The 25,708-nt window shown below is 41.6% G+C and overlaps 1 protein-coding gene across 1 annotated transcript in view; it reads right to left on the bottom strand.

Annotated features, from left to right (window-relative positions):
- The window catches only part of SMS (spermine synthase), a 208,845-nt gene that overhangs the window by 22,328 nt on the left and 160,809 nt on the right, over positions 1–25,708 (bottom strand). The window contains exon 10 of the mRNA XM_073667504.1: positions 1,184–1,299. Within this exon, the coding sequence (XP_073523605.1) occupies positions 1,184–1,299 (116 nt within the window). The remainder of the gene's footprint in view (positions 1–1,183; positions 1,300–25,708) is intronic.

The following is a 25,708-nucleotide window of genomic DNA, read 5'->3' as shown; positions in this document are numbered from 1 at the left end:
TTATGGGGGCTCTGGGTGTCCCTACTGTGAGGGAGAGCAGGAGCTAAATCTCACTGCTCGGGGGGCTCTGGCCATGACTTACGAACCTCTATCAGAGTTGAACGTGGCTCTCAAGGTAAGAAAGGTTGGGGCCCTCTGCTCTACGCCAAAAGTCTCAAAATTTGGTGTGAGGGTATTTGTGTCTTTTTGCATCCGCCTGATTCCTTGTCCAACAAGTGAGCATGGCTAAGTAAAAATAGGGCATGGGACATAACACAACCAATTTACCATAATAAAACACCAGAAAACTGAACTAAATAGGTATCAGAAATCTACATATAAACTAAAAATGTGCCAAGTTAATTAAGAGGCTTCCTCCTTAAATACAGTCCTCTGCTCCAGCGTTACAATACTGCAATATGAAAGTTCTCCCAAACAGTTGTCTGCTTTAATCAACCCTTACCCATATAACCTTAGGACAATAGGGCATAGGGAGGTAATAAGAAGTTATAAAGGGGTTTGTGGATGGCCCATTAATTTTTAAAGAGAACTTGTTACCAGGTCAAAAGTGGACAGTTTCTGCGCTTATAATATTCCTGCTGCTCTCCAGTATTCCGATTTTTAATTTGTTATTTTATGGTGTTTACAAGGGGGCGTGGCTCACAGGGTAATAATGCAGAGCAGCCTAAAGACACGCCCCCAGGGAATCCCGTGAGCCATGTCCCCTTAGTAAAGACCATAAGAATTAGCATTGAATAAAAAGGCTCATATTTCCGGAACTGTAAGGCTGATTTACAAACGGAATACTTAGGGGAGCAGAAGTAACAAAATAAGAGCAAAAACTGATCACTTTTGACCTGGTGACAAATGCCCTTTAAAGCACTGTCAATATGCTTCATATAGCATGTAGATGCCATTGAGCTGAGTCTTGTAAGCATTATACATTTCTTAATTACTATAACTTTTAATAAATATCTTAGAGTGCATCCTCGTCAACGTTTGGTAATATCAGGGTGGACAGATTGTCCATGCTACGGGTTGACCTCTGAGTAGATATAACCAGAATAGATGAAGTAAATATAAAGTATGCTGATTAGATTATTAATATAACTAATAAAAAATGTTTGTACTACCTGAATGGACTGATATTTTTTTTAGAACAGCATTTTTCCCCAGCAATATTAAGGTAGTTTACAAAGGATACAGCTCCATGTAGGAGGGAACGCACACTGTCTCCTTAGAGAATTCCACAGGGCAATAAAGCATGTTCAGCTGTTCTTCATAGAGAGTCAGAGCCTCAGTCAGGTTTACACAGTTTCCCTGTGGGAGGAAGCAGAAGAGGAAAGTAAAGGTGAATTATAAGCTTATTGACAAGTATTATAAATGATGACCTTGTGAAGGCTTCCAAAGGAAAAAAGGAACTTGCCATTTATCATAGGAACTGTCTGGAAGTCTGTACTAAGCATTAAACCCAAGTTCAGTTAACCCATGAAGGTTCAGGAAACAAACTTTCGATTATTAAAGGTAGAAAACTCTCTGATGTACAATATTCTTTGTGTGATTATTAAATTACTTGCATAGCTCTAAAATACTTGACTTGTCCATAATTGGTTGAGTAGGATCAAGGACCACTCTCACGCTGTATTCATATTATTACCAGGGCTTATGGGGAATTTGTCCCAACACATGCTAAAATAGTGTTCTCTCAATCATCAGGGAGTAGGGTTTCTTCAATAAGACATAGGTAAAAAGTGGCACTCACCCTTAACGTAACCAAAATTATTAATTCGCTGTACTTGGTCATGAGATAGAATCCAGAGACACAAGGTATAAGACTTCCATCTCATTTCCAAGTACAATGGATACATAATTTTGAATATGTCACATTTTACCTACGACTTATTGAAGAAAACTTAATGTGCATCTTTCAGAAGTAGAGCACTCCCGAGACTGACAATACTCTCGGGAAGGGAGTGATATATTATTGAGAAACGTGTGTCACAGCAGTGTCATTGTTTCTTTGAGAATGCCCATGATTGGGAAAGTATGTGTCGGCACACACACATGAAGTGGTGTATTCAATGCAGATGCATCCAGTATAAAAGTGCATGGACCCTGTAGGAAAAAACAGAGATACAGAATAGCCCCATAGATCTCTGTATTATGGCTCTACTGTACATAATCTGAGCCATGATACTGTTGTGTTAGAAGTCATAAAGGCCCAATTTCTGCCCATAAATGAGCACCAAATGATCATGCATATGTTAATCGACACTCGTTTATTGCAGATAAAACTGTATGGGGACAGAAAAATATTAAGATTTGAGAGTCCTCAGTGGATGTTACCTTTTAATGGCTAACTGAAAAGATGGTAACAAGTTGAAAGCTTTCGAGACTACTCAGGCCTCTTCATCAGACTAGTATAACCAAAAATCTGAAGAATCACATATATATACACAATAGGGCACAGAAATAATGCAATAGATGAGACAGGTGATGTATAAATATGTGACTCTTCAGATTTTGGGTTATACTACCCTGATGAAGAGGCCTGAGTAGTCCCGAAAGCTTGCAACCTGTTACCATCTTTTCAGTTAGCCATTAAAAGGTATTAACCACTGAGGCCTCACAAATATAAATATTTTTCTATCTACTGGCTAACACGGTCCAAAAAATAAATAAATAAATAAATAAATAAATAAATATATATATATATATATATATATATATATATATATATATATATATATATTTTTTTTTTTCCCTGTATGGGGACAGAATGATCGTTAATGTGACTGTTCTACCCCCATGCAGCTTTCATGTCTGCAGCACAGCTCCTGTGCAAACAATGCAATCAGCAAACAATGCAATCAGCCAATGGATCGCATTTTGTAGTTGTTCGTTGGCGGACCATCAACATATTTACATGTGCAGAGGATTGCGAATGAGTGTTTTTATCAACACTAGTGATGAGCGAGCACTAAAATGCTCAGGTGATCGAAGCTCGGGTCGAGCACATTGGAATACTCGGGTGCTCGACCCAAGCAACGAGCCCAATGTAAGTCTATGGGAAACTCGAGCATTTTTCTGGCGGTCCCCCCCTGCAGTTTGCAGAAGGTCAAAAATTGCCCAAATCGATGGGAACAGTGCTCAATTAAACGTCAGGCAGGCAGAATATATAGGCACACAGGCAGGCAGGGTATATAGGAGGGTGCATGAAAAACATAGCAGGGCACTTGGAACACACTAGTGCCCTCCGATTTTCATGCACCCGTCTCTTTAAAAAAGCCGGCCGGCAATTCATCAGCGGCATACACCGGTACCCGACAATTTAGAACAGAAAGAATAGAGCATCACACATAGATTAGATAGACAGAAACATGTCAGTCACATATATAATAAGTACAGTGACAGTGTTGGTTACTATACTGGTTATTAAGTGTTAAAATAAAGGATTTATTAAAAAAAATAAATAGTGTTTTTGCCTCTTTAAAAAAGCCAGCCGGTAATTCATCAGCGGCATACATCGGTACCCGACAATTTAGAACAGAAAGAATAGAGCATCACACATAGATTAGATAGAAACATGTCAGTCACATATATAATGAGTACAGTGACAGTGTTGGTTACTGTACTTGTCATTTAGTGTTAAAATAAAGGGTTTATTTAAAAAAAAAATTTGGCGTGGACTTCCCCGTAATTTTAGTCTCTAGCAGAGGTTAAGCAGACGGCTGGGGCAGATGTTTGAAGCCTGGGAAGGGGTTAATACCCACGGAGCTTCCCAGGCTACTAATATCAGCCCCCAGCTGAATACCTAGCCTTTACTAGCTATTAAAATGGGGGACCCCAAAAAAAAATTACGTGGGGTCCCCCCTATTTTAATAGCTAGCAAAGGCTAGGCAGACAGCTGGGGGCTGATATTAATAGCCCAGGAAGGGTGCCATGAATATTGGCCCCCTCCCATGCTAGAAACATCAGCCGTCAGCAGCCCCAGAAATGGCGCATCCATAGGATGCGCCAATTCTGGCACTTAGCCTCGCTCTTCCCACTGCCCTGTAGCGGTGGCAGTGGGGTAATAGGGCTGGGGTTGATGTCAGCTTATAATGCCAGCTGACATCAAGCCCAGGTCAGTAATGGAGAGGCGTCTATAAGACACCCCCATTACTAACCCCATAGTGAAAGTTAAAAAAAAAACACAAACACCCAGAATAAAGTCCTTTAATTGAAATAAAGACACAATTCTTTAATGTTCTAAATTAAACTCTACTTACCGTCACGCCCATTCCAGCTGAAGCCAACTATCTCCTGCAATAAAAGTAAAATAATAAACCAACCTCATCCTTACCTTTCCATGGTTCCCAGGACGGCTTCAGCTCTGCTACATTGACATGACAGGCTGGATCGCAGCAGAACGCTGCCATCCAGCTTGCCATGCCGCAGACACTGAGAAGCTCCTCAGTGAAGCTCCTCAGTGTCTGGCTGTGACGGCATCCAGATGAGCCGAGTTCATGTCCAATGAACTCAGCTCACCTCATGCACGTCACTGACAGCGTGGGAGAATTCTCCTGCGCATGCGTTGCCGGCAAATGACGTCACCGCTTGAGCAGGAGAATTCTCCCACGCTGGGACGGCATTGAGATGGCAGGCTGGATGGTAGCAGAACGCTGCCATCCAGCATGCCATCCTTCAGAGATACTGCGGAGCGCAGGCAATGTCTCTGAAGGATGAAAAAGAGCGAGGCTAAGTGCCAGAATTGGCGCATCCTATGAATGCGCCATTTCTTGGGCTGCTGACGGCTGGTGTTTCTAGCCTGGGAGGGGGCCATTATTCATGGCACCCTTCCTGGGCTATTAATATCAGCCCCCAGCTGTCTGCCTAGCCTTTGCTAGCTATTAAAATAGGGGGGGACCCCACGTCATTTTTTTTTGGGTCCCCCATTTTAATAGCTAGTAAAGGCTAGGTATTCAGCTGGGGGCTGATATTAGTAGCCTGGGAAGCTCCGTGGGTATTACCCCCTTCCCAGGCTTCAAACATCTGCCCCAGCTGTCTGCTTAACCTCCGCTAGAGACTAAAATTACGGGGAACCTCACGTCAATTTTTTTTTTAATAAATCCTTTATTTTAACACTAAAAGTACAGTAACCAACACTGTCACTGTACTTATTATATATGTGAGTGACATGTTTCTATCTATCTAATCTATGTGTGATGCTCTATTCTTTCTGTTGTAAATTGTCGGGTACCGATGTATCCCGCTGATGAATTGCCGGCCGGCTTTTTTAAAGAGACGGGTGCATGAAAACACTATTATTTTTTTTTTAATAATCCTTTATTTTAACACTAAATAACAAGTACAGTAGTCAACACTGTCACTGTACTTATTATATATGTGACTGACATGTTTCTATCTATCTATCTAATCTATGTGTGATGCTCTATTCTTTCTGTTCTAAATTGTCGGGTACCGGTGTATGCCGCTGATGAATTGCCGGCTTTTCATGTTTCACTGCGAGCATTGTTCCCATCGATTTGGGCAATCACTGTAATGCCACAACCACCATGGCTGTGACATTACAGTGAGTGGCAGACAATCCCTGCATGATTGGTGCTCTAAATAGCGCCAAACATGCAGCACAGGGACCCGAACTCCCACCAGAGCATCTCGAGTACTGAGATGCTCGGGCGAGTACCGAGCAGTGGCGAGCCTGCTCGCTCACCACTAATCAACACACATTTGACAATTACGTGTAACTAGGCCTTAAGGGAATAATTTAGCTCCATGACAGGGGCAATAGCTCGTAACCAATTTCACTAGTGTATTATTCTACCTAAGGAAAACTAATGTAGCTCAGGTCTTTGTTACCACATTATGGTATTGTCATAAGATAACACAAATTAGTCTTCAGAACTTTTGAAGTTCTCCGGTCTCTGGCGAAATATGACCTGCCTGCAGCTCCTGTGTTTCATGGAGTGGCGCGGAGGTCACTTTTCAAAACAAGTCTATGATAGCCTCGTTCTGGCCTCGTTCATAGACTAGTATTGCGCTCTTGTGACGTAGTTTCTGACTTCTGACCAGTCAGAAGCTGCGCTCATGAGATGGCGCAGGGGAATGGGAGCGGCACCGACAAAACTATGAAGATGTCGGAGGGTAAGTATATGACTGGGGGCAGGGGGCTTACATTTAAAGCACAACTCAAGCGCTGAAAGAAAACCCCACTGGAGTGGTGCTTTAACATTTTCACATTAAAGAGTTGTTAATTATAATTAATGTAGCAATTCTAATCTCATTATAAAAAGTGATTTTCAATCTGCTCCTAGATATAACTGTCCAACCACCTCTCAATAATCTGAAAGAGGAGCTTGTCCCCAGGTCAAAAGTGGCCTTATTTTACTGCTGCTGCTCTCCTAAGTAATCTTTTTTTCTTTTTAAATACAGCATACAGTTCCAGAAGTTATGGGCCTTTTTATTTAGTGCTCTGTGTTATTACCCTGAGAGCCACACCCCTTTGGAAAAGATCCCAAAAGTTAGCATTGAATAAAAAGGCCCATATCTAAGCAACCGTACGGCAGTTTAAAAACAAAAAAACAAAACGGATTACTCAGGGGAACAGCGGGAATATAATAAAAGGAAGAACTGTCCATGTTTGACGTGATGATGACACGTCCTCTTAAAGCACATTCAGAATACACACAAGCAAAAGTGCCATAGAAAACAAGCAGCAAAGTCACGACCTGATCGACAAAGCGACCGTCATTGCAAGACATGAAATTAACAGTTCATGGGTGAAAATTCATCAATGAATCAGGTTTAAGGCTATTGTACAAAAAAGATGGAATACTACAAGCTTGTTATATGTGTTTACTGAGGCACCATATAGGTGCCTCAGTTGTATATAGGTCCAGGGGACGCCAAGCAATCCCCAGCTATGTGCTTATTCCCCCAAATCCCCACCAATATGCTTAATTATCATATTCCTCCCCCCCCCCTCCCCTGCACATCACAGGGCCCTGTAACGTGCACCGCTCACAAACCGCGCTTTGCTTCATCCTGGCCCCGTCTCCCTGTGCACTGCGCTGCAGGTTTCTATTGCACAGGCGCTGGGGGTCACTGTCACTTCCTGCAGCGCAGAGCACAGGCTGACGGGGCCGGGATGAAGCAAAGCGCGCTGTAAGTGAGCGGGGCTTTGCGCATGCCTGGGAAGTCAGGGAACACAGTGCACGTTACAGGGCCCTGTGATGTGCAGGGGATGGGGGGGGGGGATATGATAATTAAGCACATAGGTGGGGATATGGGGGAATAATAAGCACATAGGTGGGGATAGCTTGGCGTCCCCCGGACACCAAGCCTGTACAAAATAGAATTGATTAAAGCGCTTTTCTCTGCAATCACACCTCTACTATGGGCCATACAGGTATGTATAGATTTACTTTTCTATACCCTGTATGGCAATTGTAGAGGTCTGATAACTTCCAGGATGGTGACAGATTCCCTTTAAAAGTAAAAAAAAAAAGCTTCAATATTGGTGGCGAAACCTTCTGTCCCCTAGACGTACTGTTTGTCTCGCTTTACATATTTCATTTTGTGTTACAGTACAAATATAGAAGTGGGCAAATACTTTTTATCTTTGCGTTCGGCTTCCAATTTGCCGATTCATTTTATTTTCTGAGTTCACTGTACAAAATTCTCCCCCGACTTGTTATTTGCACAGCTTGTCCCACACAGCGTATAGGAAGAAAACCATATCTGTAAGGCATGTGCTTCGTACACATAAACTATCCATGTACTCGCTGCCTGTTTACAGGATATGCTGACACACTTAATATTATGTGGTGTTTTATAATGGTACTTATTGTGCAAATGCCAGGTTCCATACACGTCATTATTCTGGATTAGGCCTAATTACAGCACTGGATTCTGCCTGGGATAATTACATGCTGGAAATAATGCGCCGCACTGAGCTATGGGAGGAATTTCCCATATAATCATGTATAAGGTTAATATTTCTAAGAAAGAAAGGTCTACAGGGACACAAGACAAGAAAATTATTTTCAGTAAACCAGATGTGTGCGCCCGAATATGTAATATGTGAATTTCAGCAAAGCAGGACCCATCATGGCTACAACAGAAAGAACTTCTATACATTGTCACAGCAGCCAAAATGATCCCCAAATGTCATCAAGAGCCATTACATTATTTTCGTTCTGGAAATGTAACTGGTCATGCTTCTACCTGGAATACTGCTGACTCCATTAATGCTACAGAAATACTTATCTGATTCCACACTGGTGATAATATGACATTAGTGACACCGTCAAGGGCATTGACATTCATAGCTCCAGCACATCTCTCAAAATACCGATTGTACTACTATGAAAGACATATTGGTGTGACGAGTACTGTGTATCTTGGTACCGACCAGTCAAATATACAGTACGTCATCACGATTATATTTCAGAAAAACCCTTTAAATATTTTAGTTAAAGCCTAAATTGTAGTTAATCTTACTCAATAGGAATAAATGGCTACAGTGCAGCTTCCTGAAAACCACAAAACACCAACACCACAATCTTGGCGTAGTTTTCGCTGACAGTAATGTGCCCTATTTCAGCGGTGTTTTATTTCTGGACAGTTTGTTTTTATTGTACAACTTAATATAGCTCCAGTGTTAAACGTAGAAAAATGACGCATCAAAGCGGTTAACATTTTCTGTAGGACGCTACCGGTCCCGGATGAGGCATGATGTTTACCCAGGTATTTTTCTATAAAAAGGTTATAGAAGAACAAACAAACCATTAAACCAGGACACGGTCAGACGCAGCCATTCAACATGTATTAGGTATTCTGCATTCATTTTGCAAAAGCTGTTCTCCTTTAGTTTACCACAAGTTATACAATGCTTTGGATTGATGTGAGAAAAGAAGGGATTGTTTAACACGTGGGCACGAGAAGAATTCTGGCAGGAAACACAAATTTCTCCACTTTGTCCTGGAACTAAGGTTGGAGGAGGCATAGTTTAGAACAGGGCTGTGGAGTCGGAGTCCATTTTGGTGGAGTCGGAATCGGTATAAAATGGACCGACTCCAACTCCTAAAATATATAATAAATTGGGTACAGTAGTTCAATGCAGTTTGTGGGGAATATTTTTTCATAAGAATTTGGGAAAGTTATGAAATGTCCTATAAATGTCTGTCCTATTCCTGATCTAAGGGTCTAGACTTTTAGCTGAGATGAATCTGTGCTACAGTAAATTTATCACTTAAACATGAGCCATGTATGAGGGAGTCGGAGTCGTGCAGTCGGAGTTGGAGTGGGTGTCATGGAAATTGAGGCGTCTGAGTCGGAGGTTTGGCTTACTTAAGGCCATGTCCCCAAGCTATTGGGTAGATGTCTGTTGTAGCAAGCAGCCTCTTAGCCAGGGACTAGTTAGAGATCACATCTGTAAGACAAAATTTAGTCTTGCTGGGACACATACCAAAGACCTGAAGAAAGGACCTCTTTTGTCCTGAATACCATTTAGCTTGAAAAAACAAAGTACAGTACATCCCGCTTAAACTTAAGTTATTCCACTTGACAGAACCCGATCCCTGTAGTGAAGCTATTATCCTTCCCATGTATTCTTCTTCCAGTGGTGTGGCACCGGGGGCAGCGAGGATCATATATTTACTACATACTTGCAAGTAGTGTGCGGTATATGTTATCACAATCTAATTAGGCAAGTGGAATTCTATTACCTGGGACTACCCCTGACAATGTTAAAAGGGTTTTCTCATGAGTGCCGGAACTTTTTTCTGTAAAAGCAAGCAACTTTGCAATTTCTCTCATTAAAAAACCTCTCCATTCTAAAGAATGGAAAGATTTGAAATTGTATACCTTACTGCTTGTTGCCTAAATTACAGTCCACCTCTGCAGTCTTTCAGTGGGGGCTGGTTGCCTACGCCAAAAGCTCATGCCTACATGCTCTATGCTATAGACTTCTCAAGCTCCGTTTTGAAGCTGGTGAGATTGCCGAATCCGGCCAGCTTCAGAGCCCGAGCATTCCTCTAATGCCTCTTCTACATGGATTGGAGAGCACAAACTTCGGATCAGCGGCTAAATCATGCCGCTGGTCCAAACTATCAATCTTTAGGAGTTCACCCCCCGCCCCCAGCAAGCAGCATGCAGAAAGGCAAAGGAAAGGTGAACTCATGAACATAGGAGATGAGAATAACCCTTTAAACTATACAAGTGCCGCCTCTTTGTCTTTTTACTTCACATATTAAAGGGGTTGTCCTTGATTAGAAAAACATTGCCACTTCTTTTCAGAAACAGCGCTATCCCTGATCATGGGTTGTGTCTGTTATTGCAACTTGACCTCCACTGAGTGAGTTGAATTGAGATGAAATACCACCCCATAATCAATACATTCAAGATGGAGCAAAATCAAATAAAAATTATATTCAATATTGCCTTTATTTTTTTTACTTTCTTTTAAATATTACTGTTCCTTCAAATGTTATTTCATTGTATGGTCAAGTTTACATGCCCAAGCTAAACCACATACAAATACACAGGCAGAGATACATGCATGTATTAATCATGTATATAATTATAAAATATCAGAAAATTGTGTCTCGGGAAATTTCATTACTATTAATCTATGTGGCAAGCTACAATTATATTTCTTAATTAAAATCCCATTGATAAAAAGCCGGCTCATTTCTGCTATATTTATAATTGCCTTTTTAAACGGAAATATCAATATAATCCTCAATATTCACAAATGTAAATATTTACCCAGAACATTGTGTAAATATTTTGAAAATCTAATTACAGCCATTTTAAAGGTTATGGGATGTATATGTGTAAATCCATTAACGCCGCTGTAAAAATATGATTTATGGAACTCTCCTTGTAAACATATGCAATCAAGAAATAATATATACAGTGTCTTGAAAAAGTATTCCTACTCCATGAACTTTTCCACAGTTTTTCATGTTATACCCACAAAGTTAAATGTATATTATGGGATTTTATGTGATATACAAACTTAAAGTAGGAAGTATTTGTGAAGTGTAAAGGAAATGATACACGGTTTTCTAAATATTTTAAAAATATAAATCTGAAAATTGTGACGTGCATGGTATTCAGCCCCCCCTGTGTCAGTACTTTGTAGGACCACCTTTCGTTGCAATTACTGCTGCAAGTCAGTTGAGGGAGGGATGTACAGGTGCATCTCACAAAATTAGAATATCATCAAAAAGTTAATTTATTTCAGTTCTTCAATAGAAAAAGTGAAACTCATATATTATATAGAGTCATTACAAACAGAGTGATCTATTTCAAGTGTTTATTTCTGTTAATGTTGATGATTATGACTTACAGCCAATGAAAACACAACAGTCATTATCTCAGTAAATTTGAATAATTAACAAAAAACACCTGCAAAGGCTTCCTAAGCGTTTAAAAAGGTTCCTTAGTCTGTTTCAGTAGGCTCCATAATCATGGGGAAGACTGCTGACTTGACAGATGTCTAGTAGGCAGTCATTGACACACTAAGTTTGCATTTCATTTGGAAATCAAGGTCCCAGAGTCTGGAGGAAGAGTGGAGAGGCCACAATCCAAGCTGCTTGAGGTCTAGTGTGAAATTTCCACAATCTGTGATGGTTTGGGGAGCCATGTCATCTGTTGGTGTAGGCCCACTGTGTTTTATCAAGATCAAAGTCAGCGCAGCCGTCTACCAGGAAATTTCAGAGCACTTCATGCTTCCCTCTGCTGACAAGCATTTTGGAGATGGAAATGTCATTCTCCAGCAGGACTTGGCACCTGTCCACACTGCAAAAAGTACCAATACCTGGTTTAAAAACAACAGTATCACTGTGCTTGATTGGCCAGCAAACTCGCCTGACCTTAATCCCATAGAGAATATATGGGGTATTGTCAAGAGGAAGATGAGAGACACCAGACCCAACAATGCAGATGAGCTGAAGGCTGCTATCAAAGCATCCTGGGCTTCCATAACACCTCAGCAGTGCCACAGGCTGATCGCCTCCATGCCACGCCGCATTGATGCAGTAATTGATGCAAAAGGCGCCCCTATCAAGTATTGAGTGCATTTACTGAACATACATTTCAGTAGGCCAACATTTCGGATTTTAAAAACATTTTTTGAGCTGTTATAAAATATTCTAATTTACTGAGATAATGACTTTTGCGTTTTCATTGGCTGGAAGCCATAATCATCAACATTAACAGAAATAAACACTTGAAATAGATCACTCTGTTGGAAATTACTCTATAGAATATATGAGTTTCACTTTTTGTATTGAAGAACTGAAATAAATTAACTTTTTGATGATATTCTAATTTTGTAAGATGCACCTGTATCTACCAGCTTTGCACATCTAGAGGCTAAAATTTTTGCCCATTCTTCTTTGCAAACTGTTATGCACTTTGCAGAGGGACCCATCAAGACTGGCACCAAACCAGCAAAGGCGCAGCCACAGACGCACTTGGCACAAGCTGCCCAGCTAGGCGAGCCCTTGAGGGCCGGGAATATTTTTCACCCAGCTCACAGTAAATGGAAGGGGAACTTTGGCACAGCCCTTCCCAGGCCCACTGTTGCCGGACAGCTGGAGTCTGGTGACACTGTCAGTGCAGTCGCAGAGTCAAGAACCAGGTGAGTACCTCTGCAAGAACCCCTTAGAAGTGTAACCAGAAGAGAAAGAGAAAACACCAGAAAAGATAGCAACACTAATGCTAGCACCACTCATCACCCAGCACATAGGAACTGCAATAAACAGCAAAGGACTGAGCAGGGAGCAGGATTAAATAGATCGCCTAATGATCAGGTGTTCAATACCTCCCAATCATCCCCAGACAGCTACTCTCTGCTAGCGTGAACAGCAGAATGGACAACATCCCACCACTGCAGAGTGCCAGACACTGCAGAGTCCTGCGTTGCCTGGCAACAGGAGAATCAGTGAGAGACACGGCGTCCTGCGACCTCACACATCCTACAACACCAGAGCGCGATGCTCCATAAGACTGGGACAGTCTCCGTGCACGCGTAGTAGCTCCGCCTCCGGGTCAGGACAATGGTGGTGCCTGCGACTGGAGTAGCGTAGAATAGCACCAGACCTGCTCCATTCCCAGGTGGGAGCACAGAACCACAATTCCTAACACAAACTAGCTTTAGCTCAGTGAGATTGGATGGAGAGCGTCTGTGAACAGCAATATTCAATTCTTGCCACAGATTCTCAATGGGATTTAGGTCTGGACTTTGATTGGGCCATTAAAACACATAATTATGCTTTGATCTATTATAAACCATTCCATTGTAGCTCTGGCAGTATGTTTAGGAACATTGTCCTGCTGGAAGGTGAACCTACACCCAAGTCTCAAGTCTTTTGCAGCCTCTAACAGGTTTTCTTTCAGGACTGTCCTGTATTTAGCTCCCTCCATCTCCCCCATCAACTCTGACCAGCTTCTCTGTCCCTGCTGAAGAAAAGAATCACCAGAGCATGATGTTGCCACCACCATGCTTGACAGGAGGTGGTGTTTTCAGGGTGATGTGCAGTGCTAGTTTTATGCCTCACACAGTGTTTTGCATTTAGCCCAAAAAGATCTAGTTTAGTCTCATCTGACCAGAGCACCATCTTCCACAAGCTAGCTGTCCCCTACATGGCTTTTTGCAAACAGCCAATGGGACTTCTTATGGCTTTCTACTTGCAACTCTTCCATACAGGCCAGATTTGTGGAGTATACGACTTACAGTTGTCCTGTGGACAGATTCTCCCTCCTGAGCTGTGGATGTCCGCATCTCCACCAGAGTGACCATGGGAATCTTGGCTGCTTCTCTAATTGGTGTTGTCCTTGCTTAGGATGTCAGTTTAGGTGGATGGCCATGCCTTGGTAGGTTTCCCATACTTCTTCCATTTTTGGATGATGGATTGAAGTGCATTTTTGAATGATGGATTGAACAGTGCTCCGTGAGATGTTTAGAGCTTGATCTACTTTTTTTTTTTTTTTAAAGTTAAGCCTGCTTTACTCTTCTCGACAACTTTATCCCTGACATGTCTGGTGTGTTCCTTAGTTTTCATGATGTTGTTTGATCCCTGATGTACTCAAACAAACCCATGAGGCCTTCACAGAACACCTGTGGTTATACTGAGAATACATTACACACCGGTGGACCCAATTTACTAATTATGTGATTTCTGGAGGCAATTGGCCACTCAAAATTTTATTTACGGATATCAGACTACAGGGGATCAACACAAATGCCCATCACAATTTTCAAATTTATGTTATTAAAATATTTAGAATACCATCTATCATTTCCTTTACAATTCACAAATACTTGCTACTTAGTGTTGGAATAACGCATAGATTCCCAATAAAATACAACTACGTTTGTGGGTATAACATGAAAAATGTGGAAAAGTTCATGGGTATAAATAATTTTTCAAAGAACTGTGTGTATGTGCATGTATATGTATATGTATGTGCGTATATGCGTGTATGTGTATATACACACACACACACACATAGATGGAAAATCTTGATTTATTGAAAATCAAGTATGAACACCACTCACAGATATACCCACACTTAGGCTGTGTGCCCACGGTCCGGATTTGCTGTGGGTTTGATGCTGCGGACTTATGCAGTGTCAAACCCACAGCGGCCAGATGTTACAGCATAGTGGAGACGGGGAGATGGATATGTGGCGCGTCTTTCCAGACTGCAGCATGTCAATGTCTCTTGCGGGTCCGCATGCGGGTTTTGCTCATAGACCTAACCTCTATGAGGTAAGTCTACATGTGAAGAAAAAATGGCGTTGCTTATTTGCATAAAATGAGCGGAAGCCAGCGGCGGCTCTTCCACAGAGTCAGACCCGCAGGTCTGGGCGCATCGTGGGCACATACCCTTACACGCCTTGACATCCTATCAATGAGGTTAATAATGGTTGTCTGAGGAATGTTCTGCCATGCTTAATGCACTTCGGCACACAAATAATCAAGATTCGCTGCTGGCAGCTCCTTTTGTAATTGCTGATCAACAATGTCCCAGATGTGCTCAGTGGAAGGAAAGTCCAAAGAAGCTGCAGACCATGGTAGCTCGATTAGGCCACGCAGGCTGCTAACATTAGCACAAGCAGAACAGTCCTCAGACAGCCATTAATAACCTCATTGACAGCATCTAAGGCATGTAATTGCTGGTATTATTGCGCCTGCATTCATGATTAATATTGAATAAAGCGATATGTTTTGAAAATTTTGTTTCCATTTGTACATAAACATGTCTATGGATCCTGTGGTTTTCATAATTCCTTAATAGGTAAAATGCTATAGAGTATTAATGGAGTTCTCCAGGTTTAAATGCTACTTGAAATATCAATCACAAGAGCAGATCTCTGAGACCAAAATGACCAAAACTGAGCTGTTTGTCAGCATTTAGCAGGACCAAGATGAGGTATTACAAGAGATCTCAAGACGTTAAATAATACATATTTGGATAATTTTGTTAAGATTGGCGTTCCTTAAGCCAGCTTTGAAGAAAAGCTATGCTTTCTGTTGTACCCATACTCTGCTTTGTGTGTGCACCCTGGCAGGTCCGGTCCACTCCTGTCTGCTGAAATGCAAATTTTTTGGAAGACTTTTGAGCAATTGATGGGGGCCTCAGGACCTGGATCTCCACCAGTTTGCAGGCCATTAAAGTGCCTGCAAAATATAAATAAAACTGCTAAACGTCTAGGTACTCTTTAAAGAGTGCCAATCTCCAATGTGGGGCTGCCATTTTTTATTTAATAAAACAGTGGGTATCCCCAGATTGGTGATTTTGCTAAATACAATCCAGTTTCAAAATCTTGCAGAAGTAGCCTTAATGGCCTTTGAGAAAAGCCTGATTTTCTACACAAGTCAGGCTGAAATGTAACCGCTGTAATAATGTTTCCATTTGGTAACAGTTTAACAGTACGCAGAAGCGCTGGTTTAGCGGAGAGCGTGAGATCTCTCGCTTTCCTTGCGGGAGCGGCTGTGGGAAGTTGTGGGATACCACAACCCAGACGTTTGGGCTCTTTTAGGGAACATTAAGGCTACCGCAAGGATTTGGTACTGGATTATATTTAGAGCAATCACCAATCTAGGGCTGCCCACTGTTTTATTAAATAAGTAGGGCAGATTAATGCTAGGTACTTTATAAATAACAGTTAAGCAAAAAGATTCATGCTGCCTCAAGCTCGGCATTACATTTAAAAAAAAAGAAAGAAATTGCAGCAAAAAAAGCTTTGGTTTTACTGAAAAACCGCACCATGGCTGCAAAGTGTAAACACGACCTAAAGCTATGTTCACATGTAGTGTTTTTGCAGCATTTTTTTTAATGCAAATTAAAAGCTGCTTTTTACAGTACCAGCAAAATCTACCAGCTTGTTTTTTTTCCCGACTGAATTTGAGAACTGCAGCGTTTTGGAAATCTGCAGCATGTCAATTCTTTTAGTGTTTTTGCAGCAGGTTTTTCACCCGTAGAAAGCAATGGAAGGTGAAAAAACACAATAGAGTTTTTTTCAGGTTTTTCATAGTCTTCTTGAAGTGCTTTTCATGAATAAAACTAACTTTATTAAACATGTAATCCACACCCAAAAATGCTGAAAAAAAAAAAAAGCATCAAAAACAGCAAAAGACGCTGCAAAGACACTGAAAAACTGGTGTTTTATATGCAGCATTTTTTCTGCCAAGAAGAGCAGGTTTTGGCTGCAGAAAAAAAAACGGAGCAAAAAAACAGTGTGTGTGAACATAGCAAAACTCTTTCCTTTCCATATCACTTAGCTTTGAGGGAACGATATTAGCTTGATATAACATTGATGTCATATTATTTGACTTTTACTTGATAAATAGAAGATGCTGTGAAATGAATCTTTCCAATGTTAAAGATATCTCAGAGGTTGTCGCTTCCTTTCTGATGGCGTCGTGAGTAGGTAAATCAGGTTATCAGCAGGGGTTTAATTTGAGTTATGACACAAGTGTGAAGATGTTGAAATATAGACTAGACATGTTTGCTTGTGATGAGTAAGCAATTGAATATAATTTGATGATAATAGAAAATAAATAGCGGGGAGCTTTACTTTTTCATTTCCCTTTGTAGTGTCTGTATATCAGATGATCTGGAGATTCAGCCGGTATCTTAACATAAGATCTGCAGATATTCCCTCTCTGTATCTTTAGAAATGTAATAGATTTTGTACGTTCTCTGTTATGTGGTGGGGCACATACTGTTCCAATTACAGCCGGCTAAACACATGGACCACTTACTAAGCATGTTTTACTTACTCTATTAATTGAACTTCTTGGCCATACCTGCAATCTCTGCTACCTCATGTTTATTGAGGTTATAGCGGGGGAAAAAAAGCTGACGAGGGAATTTTATACTGAAGCAAAACATCCCTTATTTGGAGAGTTTCTTCTGAGGTGTAGTCATTGGGCCAATTATAAATAATTTCAGGATAATGTCACTATGGTACAGCAGAGCTGGAGGTGGATTTAAAATCCTGCTTACAGTGGACAATCACTGACCTGCTTCATTACTTTCTGAAGAATCGATTCAGACCACCCAAACCAGCAAGCAAATAATGCACATTGCTTAGGCTGGGTTTACTCTGATCCCTGCCCAGCTACTAAGATGAGATGCCCAGTGCACTTTAATTATGTTTATAACACTTGTAATTCCATGTGACAGGAGCTGCTCCTCACTGCTCCCCCTTCCCTCTGGGTCATTACATCATACACCAGTGTGCTGCTCACCACTGTAACAGCCAGTCTGAGAATAATAATAATAGAGAAGAGGGGGCTTGGCCACTTCCCCTGTTCTCTGCAGAAAATCAGCTATTATCAGGAGACTGGATGATAACAGCATGGAGCTGCACGCTGCTGTAATGTCCCAAACGGAGTGGTGAACAGTGCAGTGAAAAAGCAGATCCTGTCACACCAGCCCCCTGATCATGTCTCCCCGTCTGCATTCTGAGGTGAGGTGGCATGGCCTGCTCCTGGATTTTAGTAGCAGCAGCCAGTCCCCTGATAAGGTCTCCTTCACTGCAGGTGTATAGCAGGGAGCAGGCCACACACCCCTCTTCTCAGACTGGCTGTTACTCACAGGGGGGAGCGGCACACTGGTGTATGATGTAATGACCCAGATGGGAAGGGCCAGCAGTGAGGAGCAGTTCCTGTCACATGGAATTACAAGTGTTAGGCCAAGGCCCCACTATCAGTATTTGGTCAGTATTTTTTCTCAGGAGTGGGAGACAAAACCAGGAGTGGGTGATAAATGTAGAATTGGTGACTTGTTTCTCATATACCTTTTATCTTATTGTTCTTCACCTGGTTTTGACTCCCACTCCTGAGCAACAATACTGACCGAACACTAATACCATATATTAATAATAATACTGATAGTAGGGCCGTGGCCTTATAAACATACTTAAAGTTCAATGGGCATCTCATCTTTATACTTTATGAGGGCAGGGACTGTACAATTTTTTTTTAATCTCCCCAGAGGACCCCTTTAAATGACAAAGTTAAAGCATCACTCAAGCATTTTTTTTATTTCAGTGCTGGAGTGGTGCCACTAATGTAAGGTCCCCGACCTTAGTATTATACTTGCCAGCCGTTGCCTTCAGCTCCGGTCCACCATCTTGTGACAACAACTTCTGATTGACCCCAAGTCAGTGGTAACAGTCACAAGCTTTCAATGTAAGTTTGTAAGAACTTTGTTCAGGCTCTTATAGGCTTACACTGAGAAGTGACCACCGACTCACCCAGCAAACAGTGGAGTGATATTGCTGGTCACAACCTGCAGAAGTTGTCTGGAGCGGAACGGATAACAGATCAAGAAAGCAGCTAGTGAAAAAAAACAAAAAAACAACTGGAGTGATAGTTTAAAAATGATGGCAGAAAAAGTTTAGCTCATTCATTTTGTGACTGGCAGCATTATTTACCCTGGCCGATAATCTGGTAACCAGTGTTCCTAGAAATAATCAGTCAGTGTAAGTGCACACTAATGCTTCATGTGCAGCCCCATCATTTATCATAATGTAATTTCTAGGTTTACTAATACGTGCTGATTCATTTGTTAATATACCTTTATAGTCACAGAGAAGCCGTTTTTCTCATCTCTAATCCCCTGTATAGACATATTTAAAGGGAACTGATCACAAAGAGTCCTTTGGAAGTGCACTGAGCAGTAGGTTGGATTGCTGCTAAAGGGGAAAAAAAAACTCTTTAAATCTTCATTCTTAGCGAGTGTGAACGAGCTGAGTGTGACAGGAGCGTAAGTGCCACCGGAAGTAAGTGTGTGACTTGTTTTTCAGTGAATAGGTAATTGGGAATCCTGCAGACAATACCTGTGTGAATTGCTGTGAGTTGTTGAATTGTGAACTGCTGAGTGCTTTTCTACCTGTTTACTTTTATTGGGCTTTTTAAAACCTATTTTCTCTCTACAGTTTTACAGTCTCTTATTTTACTACCTGTGTATTTAAGGGTTAACTACATTGCACTTAAATCCTGAGGTGTAGCTATACTCACAAGGGGTTAATTAAGGGTGAGGGGTCATAATTAAGGGTTTATAAGGGGCAGCTGGTTGGGGCATCCAGTCCTTTGGTAGTGCATTGAGCTGTAGGTTGGATTGCTGCTAAAGGGGGAAAAAAAAACTTTTTAAATCTTCTTCCTTGGCGAGTGTGAACGAGCTAAGTGTGACTGGAGAGTAAGTGCAAACGGAAGTCTGTGACTTGTTTTTCAGTGACTTGGATTCAGGGAGTTTGGAAGGGAGGAATTTGGACTGAATTGCCGTCTGTATTTTATTAATTCTTTACATTTCTTTTTACTTAACATTTCAGTCTAGTGCAATCCGCACTAGCAAATGAGCTCCATTATTGACAATGCTATCCAGTGTACATCTTGCCACATGTATGCAATCCTTGAACAGCCGGTCGTGGGTGCATACTGCTGTGTGAGATGTGTGCACGTTGTGCATTTGGAAGCCCAGGTACTGGATCTAAATGAGCAGCTGGCAACACTGAGATCCATTGACAATATGGAAAGGAGTCTGCTGCTCACTGGGGTAGATGTGGGGGAGTGTGGTAGTAGGGAGCTGCAGGACAATGAGGCAGCTAGCTGGGTGACAGTTAGAAGGTGGGGTAGAGGGAAGAGTGCCAGGGAGGCTAGTCCTGATCTGGCACACCCCAACTAGCAAAGTTGGCAGATGAGGGGGGTGTCAGTATATGGGTAGCACTGCCGCAGCAAGGCATGTCCTCTGAAAGCCGGAGGAGTGTCAGCTCCAGTAAGGGGGGAAATAGGAGAGCAGGGCAGGCCAGGCAGGTGCTGGTAGTGGGGGACTCAATTATTAGGGGAACAGATAGGGCAATCTGTCACAAAGACAGGGATCGTTGAACAGTGTGCTGCCTACCTTGTGCTCGAGTCAGGCACATCACTGATCGGGTTGACAGATTACTGGGAGGGGCTGGTGATGACCCAGTGGTCATGGTGCACATTGGCACAAATGACAAAGTTAGAGGTAGGTGGAAGTTCCTTAAAGATGATTTAAGGGAATTAGGGTGCAAGCTTAAAGCAAGGACCTCCAAGGTGGTAATCTCTGAAATACTACCTGTACCACATGCCACGCCAGAGAGGCAACGGGAGATTATGGAGATAAATAAGTGGCTCAGGAATTGGTGAAGGAAGGAGGGGTTTGGTTTCCTGGAGAACTGGGCCGACTTCTCAGTTGGCTACAGGTTCTACGCTAGGGACGGCCTGCACCTCAATGGGGAGGGTGCAGGTGTGCTGGGGGAGAAAATGGCTAGAAGGTTGGAGTGTTTAAACTAGGGATTGGGGGGAGAGGGCATTCATTTTATAGGTGGGGAAGATAGTGCAGATAGTGACCTGGGCACAAATAAAGAAATTGGGGGTGCGGTTAGAACAGTCAATATAGTAAGAAGGAATAGAGGTACAGAGAGGTACATAAAATGCATGTACACTAATGCCAGAAGCCTCACCAACAAAATGGAGGAATTATAATTAATTTTGTTGGAAAATAATTACGACATGGTGGGGATATCTGAGACATGGCTGGACGAGAGCCATGACTGGGCAGTTAATTTACAGGGCTATAGTCTGTTCAGAAATGACAGTACAAACAAGCAAAGGGGGGGGTGTTTATATGTAAAATCATCCTTAACAGCTTCCCAACCACCCACTGTATATAAACGTCGGCGCTGCCTGGGCTCTGTGCAGCGCCGACGTTTATAAACGATAGGAGGTCTCGCAGCGCTCAGGAACCCCAGGGTCCTGCAGGCACTGCGGTTGCAGTTCAGATTAGTAGCAGTGACAGGGGACATCATCGGGACCTGATTGGCTCAGGTCCCAATGATGTTAACCCTTTGCTATCTTCTAGATTCCGCGATCTATAGCGATCGCGGCATTTAGAAGATAGTGAGAGGAGAGGGGGTCGTCCACTTACCTCTCCGATGGCCCCCCTGATGTCTGAAAGGACCTGGCGTGGTCATGCAGCTGGAGGTCACATGACCGCCTCCGGGTCTGCCATGTACGGTGTCCTGCTAGGCTCAGCCTGCAGCTGAGTCTAGCAGAAGATAATGACAGTTTTACACCGTCAGCAGAGCTCTCATGCAATGCAATACATGTCTATTGCATTGCATGAGATCAGTGATAAGAAAAATAAAAATTAATGTCCCATACAAGCAAAAATGTAAAAAAAAAAGTCTAAAAAATGTTTTCAAACGGTTAAAAAAAATTACAAAATAAATAAAAATGAATAAAATATTAAACCAATAAATCAGTATATTTATGCAAAAACAAAAAAAGTATACATATTTGGTATCGCCGCGTCCGAAACAACCCGATCTATAAAAAGGTCACACTAATTAACTTCTTCTGTGCACACCGTAAATAAAATAAATAAAAAACGGAGCAAAAAACTATGCTTTTTCATCATATCGCCCAACAAAAAGTGAAATAAAATGCGATCAAAAAGCCAAATAGAAATAAAAATGGTACCGCTGAAACCGACATCTTGTTCCACAAAAAAAAGCCGCCATACAGCTCCATCAGCCAAAAAATAAAAAAGTTATATCTCTCAGAATAAAGCGATGCAAAAAAAATATTTTTTCTATAAAATAGTTTTATTGAGTAAAAGCGCGAAAACATAAAAAAAAATATAAGTGTAGTATCGCTGTAAACGTACTCACCTGAAGAACAACGCTGCCTTATCACTTTTACCACACGCAGAATGGTATAAAAAAAATATCAAAAAACAATTCCTGAATTGTTGGTTTTTGTTCATTTTACCTCCCAAAAAACGGAATAGAAAGCGATCAAAAAATGTCACGTACCCAAAAATGGTACCAATAAAAATGGCAACTCGTCCCGCAAAAAAACAAGCCCTCACATGACTCTGTCGGCCAAAATATGGAAAAATTATAGCTCTCAAAATATGGCGATGCAATAACTAGATTTTGCAAAGAAAAGAGTTTTTTAGTGTGTGACAGCTGTCAGTCATAAAAACCCGATATAAATCTAGTATAGCTGTAATCGCACCGACCCGAAGAATAAAGTAATCTAATCATTTATACCACAAGAGGAATGGCATAAAAAATAAATAAAACCAATTCTTCACTTGCTACTGATTTGTTAAATTATGTCTCCCAAAGATCGCAGTAAGGCTCGGCTCACATTTATCCTGGGCTCTGCGCTGAGCACTTACACCAGAGTTTCCGTGTAAATCTCTGAAATACGTGATTCAGACGGAACCCATGACGGAAGATTCCCTGTAAAGAGGCAGATATAGGCCACTGTGGATGCCGTCTGGCCTGTGATACCACGGTGTCAGTTTTTTTAGGCGAGCATAAAAGTGCGGTTGGCCACAATTTTGTGCACTAATGAAAAAAAGGACACCGCTAAACAGAGGCCAGACGGAGTCCAGAGTAACTCTGCTGCCTCATTACAGTGAATGGATCCCGCAGGGGTTTCATCTGAATTACATCACTTGGAAATTTAGATGGAAACCCCAATATAAGTGCTCAGCCTAGAGCGCCGGATAAATGTTATGCAAAATGTTCCCAATAAAAGGTTCAACTCAGTCCTCAAAAAAAGCTGGTCCCCACTCAGGTCCGTCATCTGTTAAAAATATAAGGGACTTCCAAGTTACTGGCAGCAGAAAGGCTCTGGAAAAGCGAAATGGCCCTTGCCCCCAAAAGAAATTCAGAAAATTTTGTGCTCCCAAATCCAAATGCCTCCCTCCCTTCTGAGCCCCACAATGTGCCTAAACTACATTTAGGGTTCACATGTTTGGCATTCCTGTAGCTATGAGAGCTTGCCTAATTTACAGGTGCATGTCACCAGAAGCACGAGCTGGGCATAGCATACTGGTCACTATAATGTATGGGCACTTCAAAAGCAGTTTGAAATTTTCACTCAGCAACATCCACTGCTGCTTGTTTCTGGAAAAGACCCATGGAGTCAAAATCGTCACTACACCTGTAGGTAAATTCCCAAAGGGGTATAATTTCCAAAATGGGGTCACTTGAGGGGGGATTCTGCTCTTCTAGCACTTAGGGATTGTGTATATGGAGTCCGCAAACTATTCTATAACAATTTGTTCTCCAAGAGTCAAATAGCGCTCCGTCCCTCCCAGATCTCGCTGTATGGCTAAGCGATACGGTACAGCCACAGCCACATATGGGGTATTGCCACATTTAGAAGAAATTGTGTGACACATTTCGGCACCATTTTTACCCATTGCCCTGTGTGAAAATGTAAAATCTGAGGGTAAAACATTTTTTGTGCTAAAAATATAATTATGTTTTCTTCACTGCCCAATGGTATAAATTTAAAAATTAAAAAATACTCACTACTTCCCTAGATGAATTCCTTGAGAGGTGTAGTTTACAAAATGGGGTCACTTGTGGGGGTTTCTGCTGTTTCGGCATGTCAGCTACTCTTCAAATGTGACATGGTGTCTGCAACCTATCCCAGCCAACATAGCGCTCCTTTCTCTTCCGAACCCTGCCGTACACCAAAGCAGTTGTTTTCCCCCACATATGGGGTATCGGTGTACTCAGGAGAAATTGCACAAGAAATTTCATGATGCAATTTTTCCTGTTACCCTTATGATAACGCAAAATTAGGAGATGAAAAACATTTTTGTGGGAAAAATGTGAAAATTTTATTTCTACAGCTCAATGTTATAAACTTCTGTGAAGCACCTGGGGGTGCAAGGTGCTCACCACACATCTAGATAAGTTCCCTAAGGGGTCTAGTTTCCAAAATGGTGTCACTTGTGGGGGGTTTCCACTGTTTAGGCACATCAGGGGCTCCCCAAATGCGACATGGCGTCCACTAATTATTCAAAAAAATTTACATTCAAAAAGTCAAATGGCGCTCTTTCCCTTCCAAACCCTGTAGTGCGTCCAAACAGTGGTTTTCCCTCACATATGGGGTATCAGCATGCTCAGGAGAAACTGCACTACAAATTGTGTAGTCCATTTTTTCCTGTTACCCTTGTGAAAATAAAAAAATTGGGTCTAAAGTAACATTTTTGTGAAAAAAAGTTAAATGTTAGAATCATAGAATGGTAGAGTTGGAGGGGACCTCCTGGGCCATCTGGTCCAACCCCCTGCTCAAAGCAGGATTCACTAAATCATCTCAGACAGATATCTGTCCAGCCTCTGTTTGAAGAACGTCCATTGAAGGGGAACTCACCACCTCTCGTGGCAGCCTGTTCCACTCATTGATCACCCTAACTGTCAAAAAGTTTTTCCTAATATCTAATCTGTGTCTCCTCCCATTCAGTTTCATCCCATTGCTTCTAGTCGCTCTTCTCTGAACTTGTTCCAGTTTGTCGATGTCTTTTTTAAAATGTGGTGCCCAAAACTGGACGCAGTATTCCAGATGAGGTCTGACCAAAGCGGAGTAAAGTCCGATAATGACTTCACGTGATCGAGACTGTATGCTTCTGTTAATACATCCCAGAATTGTATTTGCCTTTTTTGCTGCTGCGTCACACTGTTGACTCATGTTCAGTCTATGATCTATTAGTATACCTAAGTCTTTTTCACATGTACTGTTGCTTAGCTCTATTCCTCCCATTTTGTATATGCTTTTTTCATTTTTATTGCCCATTTTTATTGTTCATTGTTTTCTTCCACATTCCAAAAATTCCCGTGAAGCACCTGAAGGGTTAATAAACTTCTTGAATGTGGTTTTGAGCACCTTGAGGGGTGCAGTTTTTAGAATGGTGTCACTTTTGGGTATTTTCTGTCATAAAGGCCCATCAAAGTCACTTCAAATAAGATCTGGTCCCTAAAAAAATGTTTTTATAAATTTTGTTGGAAAAATGAGAAATCGTTCGTCAACTTTTAACCCTTAGAACTTCCTAACAAAAAAAAATGTTGGTTCCAAAATTGTGCTGATGTAAAGTAGACATGTGGGAAATGTTATTTATTAACTATTTTGTGTGACATATCTCTCTGATTTAAGGGCATGAAAATTCAAAGTTTGAAAATTGCAAAATTTTCACCAAATTTCCGATTTTTTCACAAATAAACGCAAGTGATATCAAAGAATTTTTTCCACTATCATGAAGTACAATATGTCATGAAAAAACAATCTCAGAATCAGGGGTATCCGTTGAAGCGTTCCAGAGCTATTACCTCATAAAGTGACTGTGGTCAGAATTGAAAAAATTGGCC

Source organism: Phyllobates terribilis, unplaced genomic scaffold, assembly GCF_046119375.1.
Source record: "Phyllobates terribilis strain yellow unplaced genomic scaffold, ASM4611937v1 Scaffold_2__4_contigs__length_985480577, whole genome shotgun sequence".
NCBI lineage: Eukaryota > Metazoa > Chordata > Amphibia > Anura > Dendrobatidae > Phyllobates > Phyllobates terribilis.
Note: the sequence above shows the minus strand (reverse complement) of the source record. Positions and strands in the feature narration are given on the sequence as shown.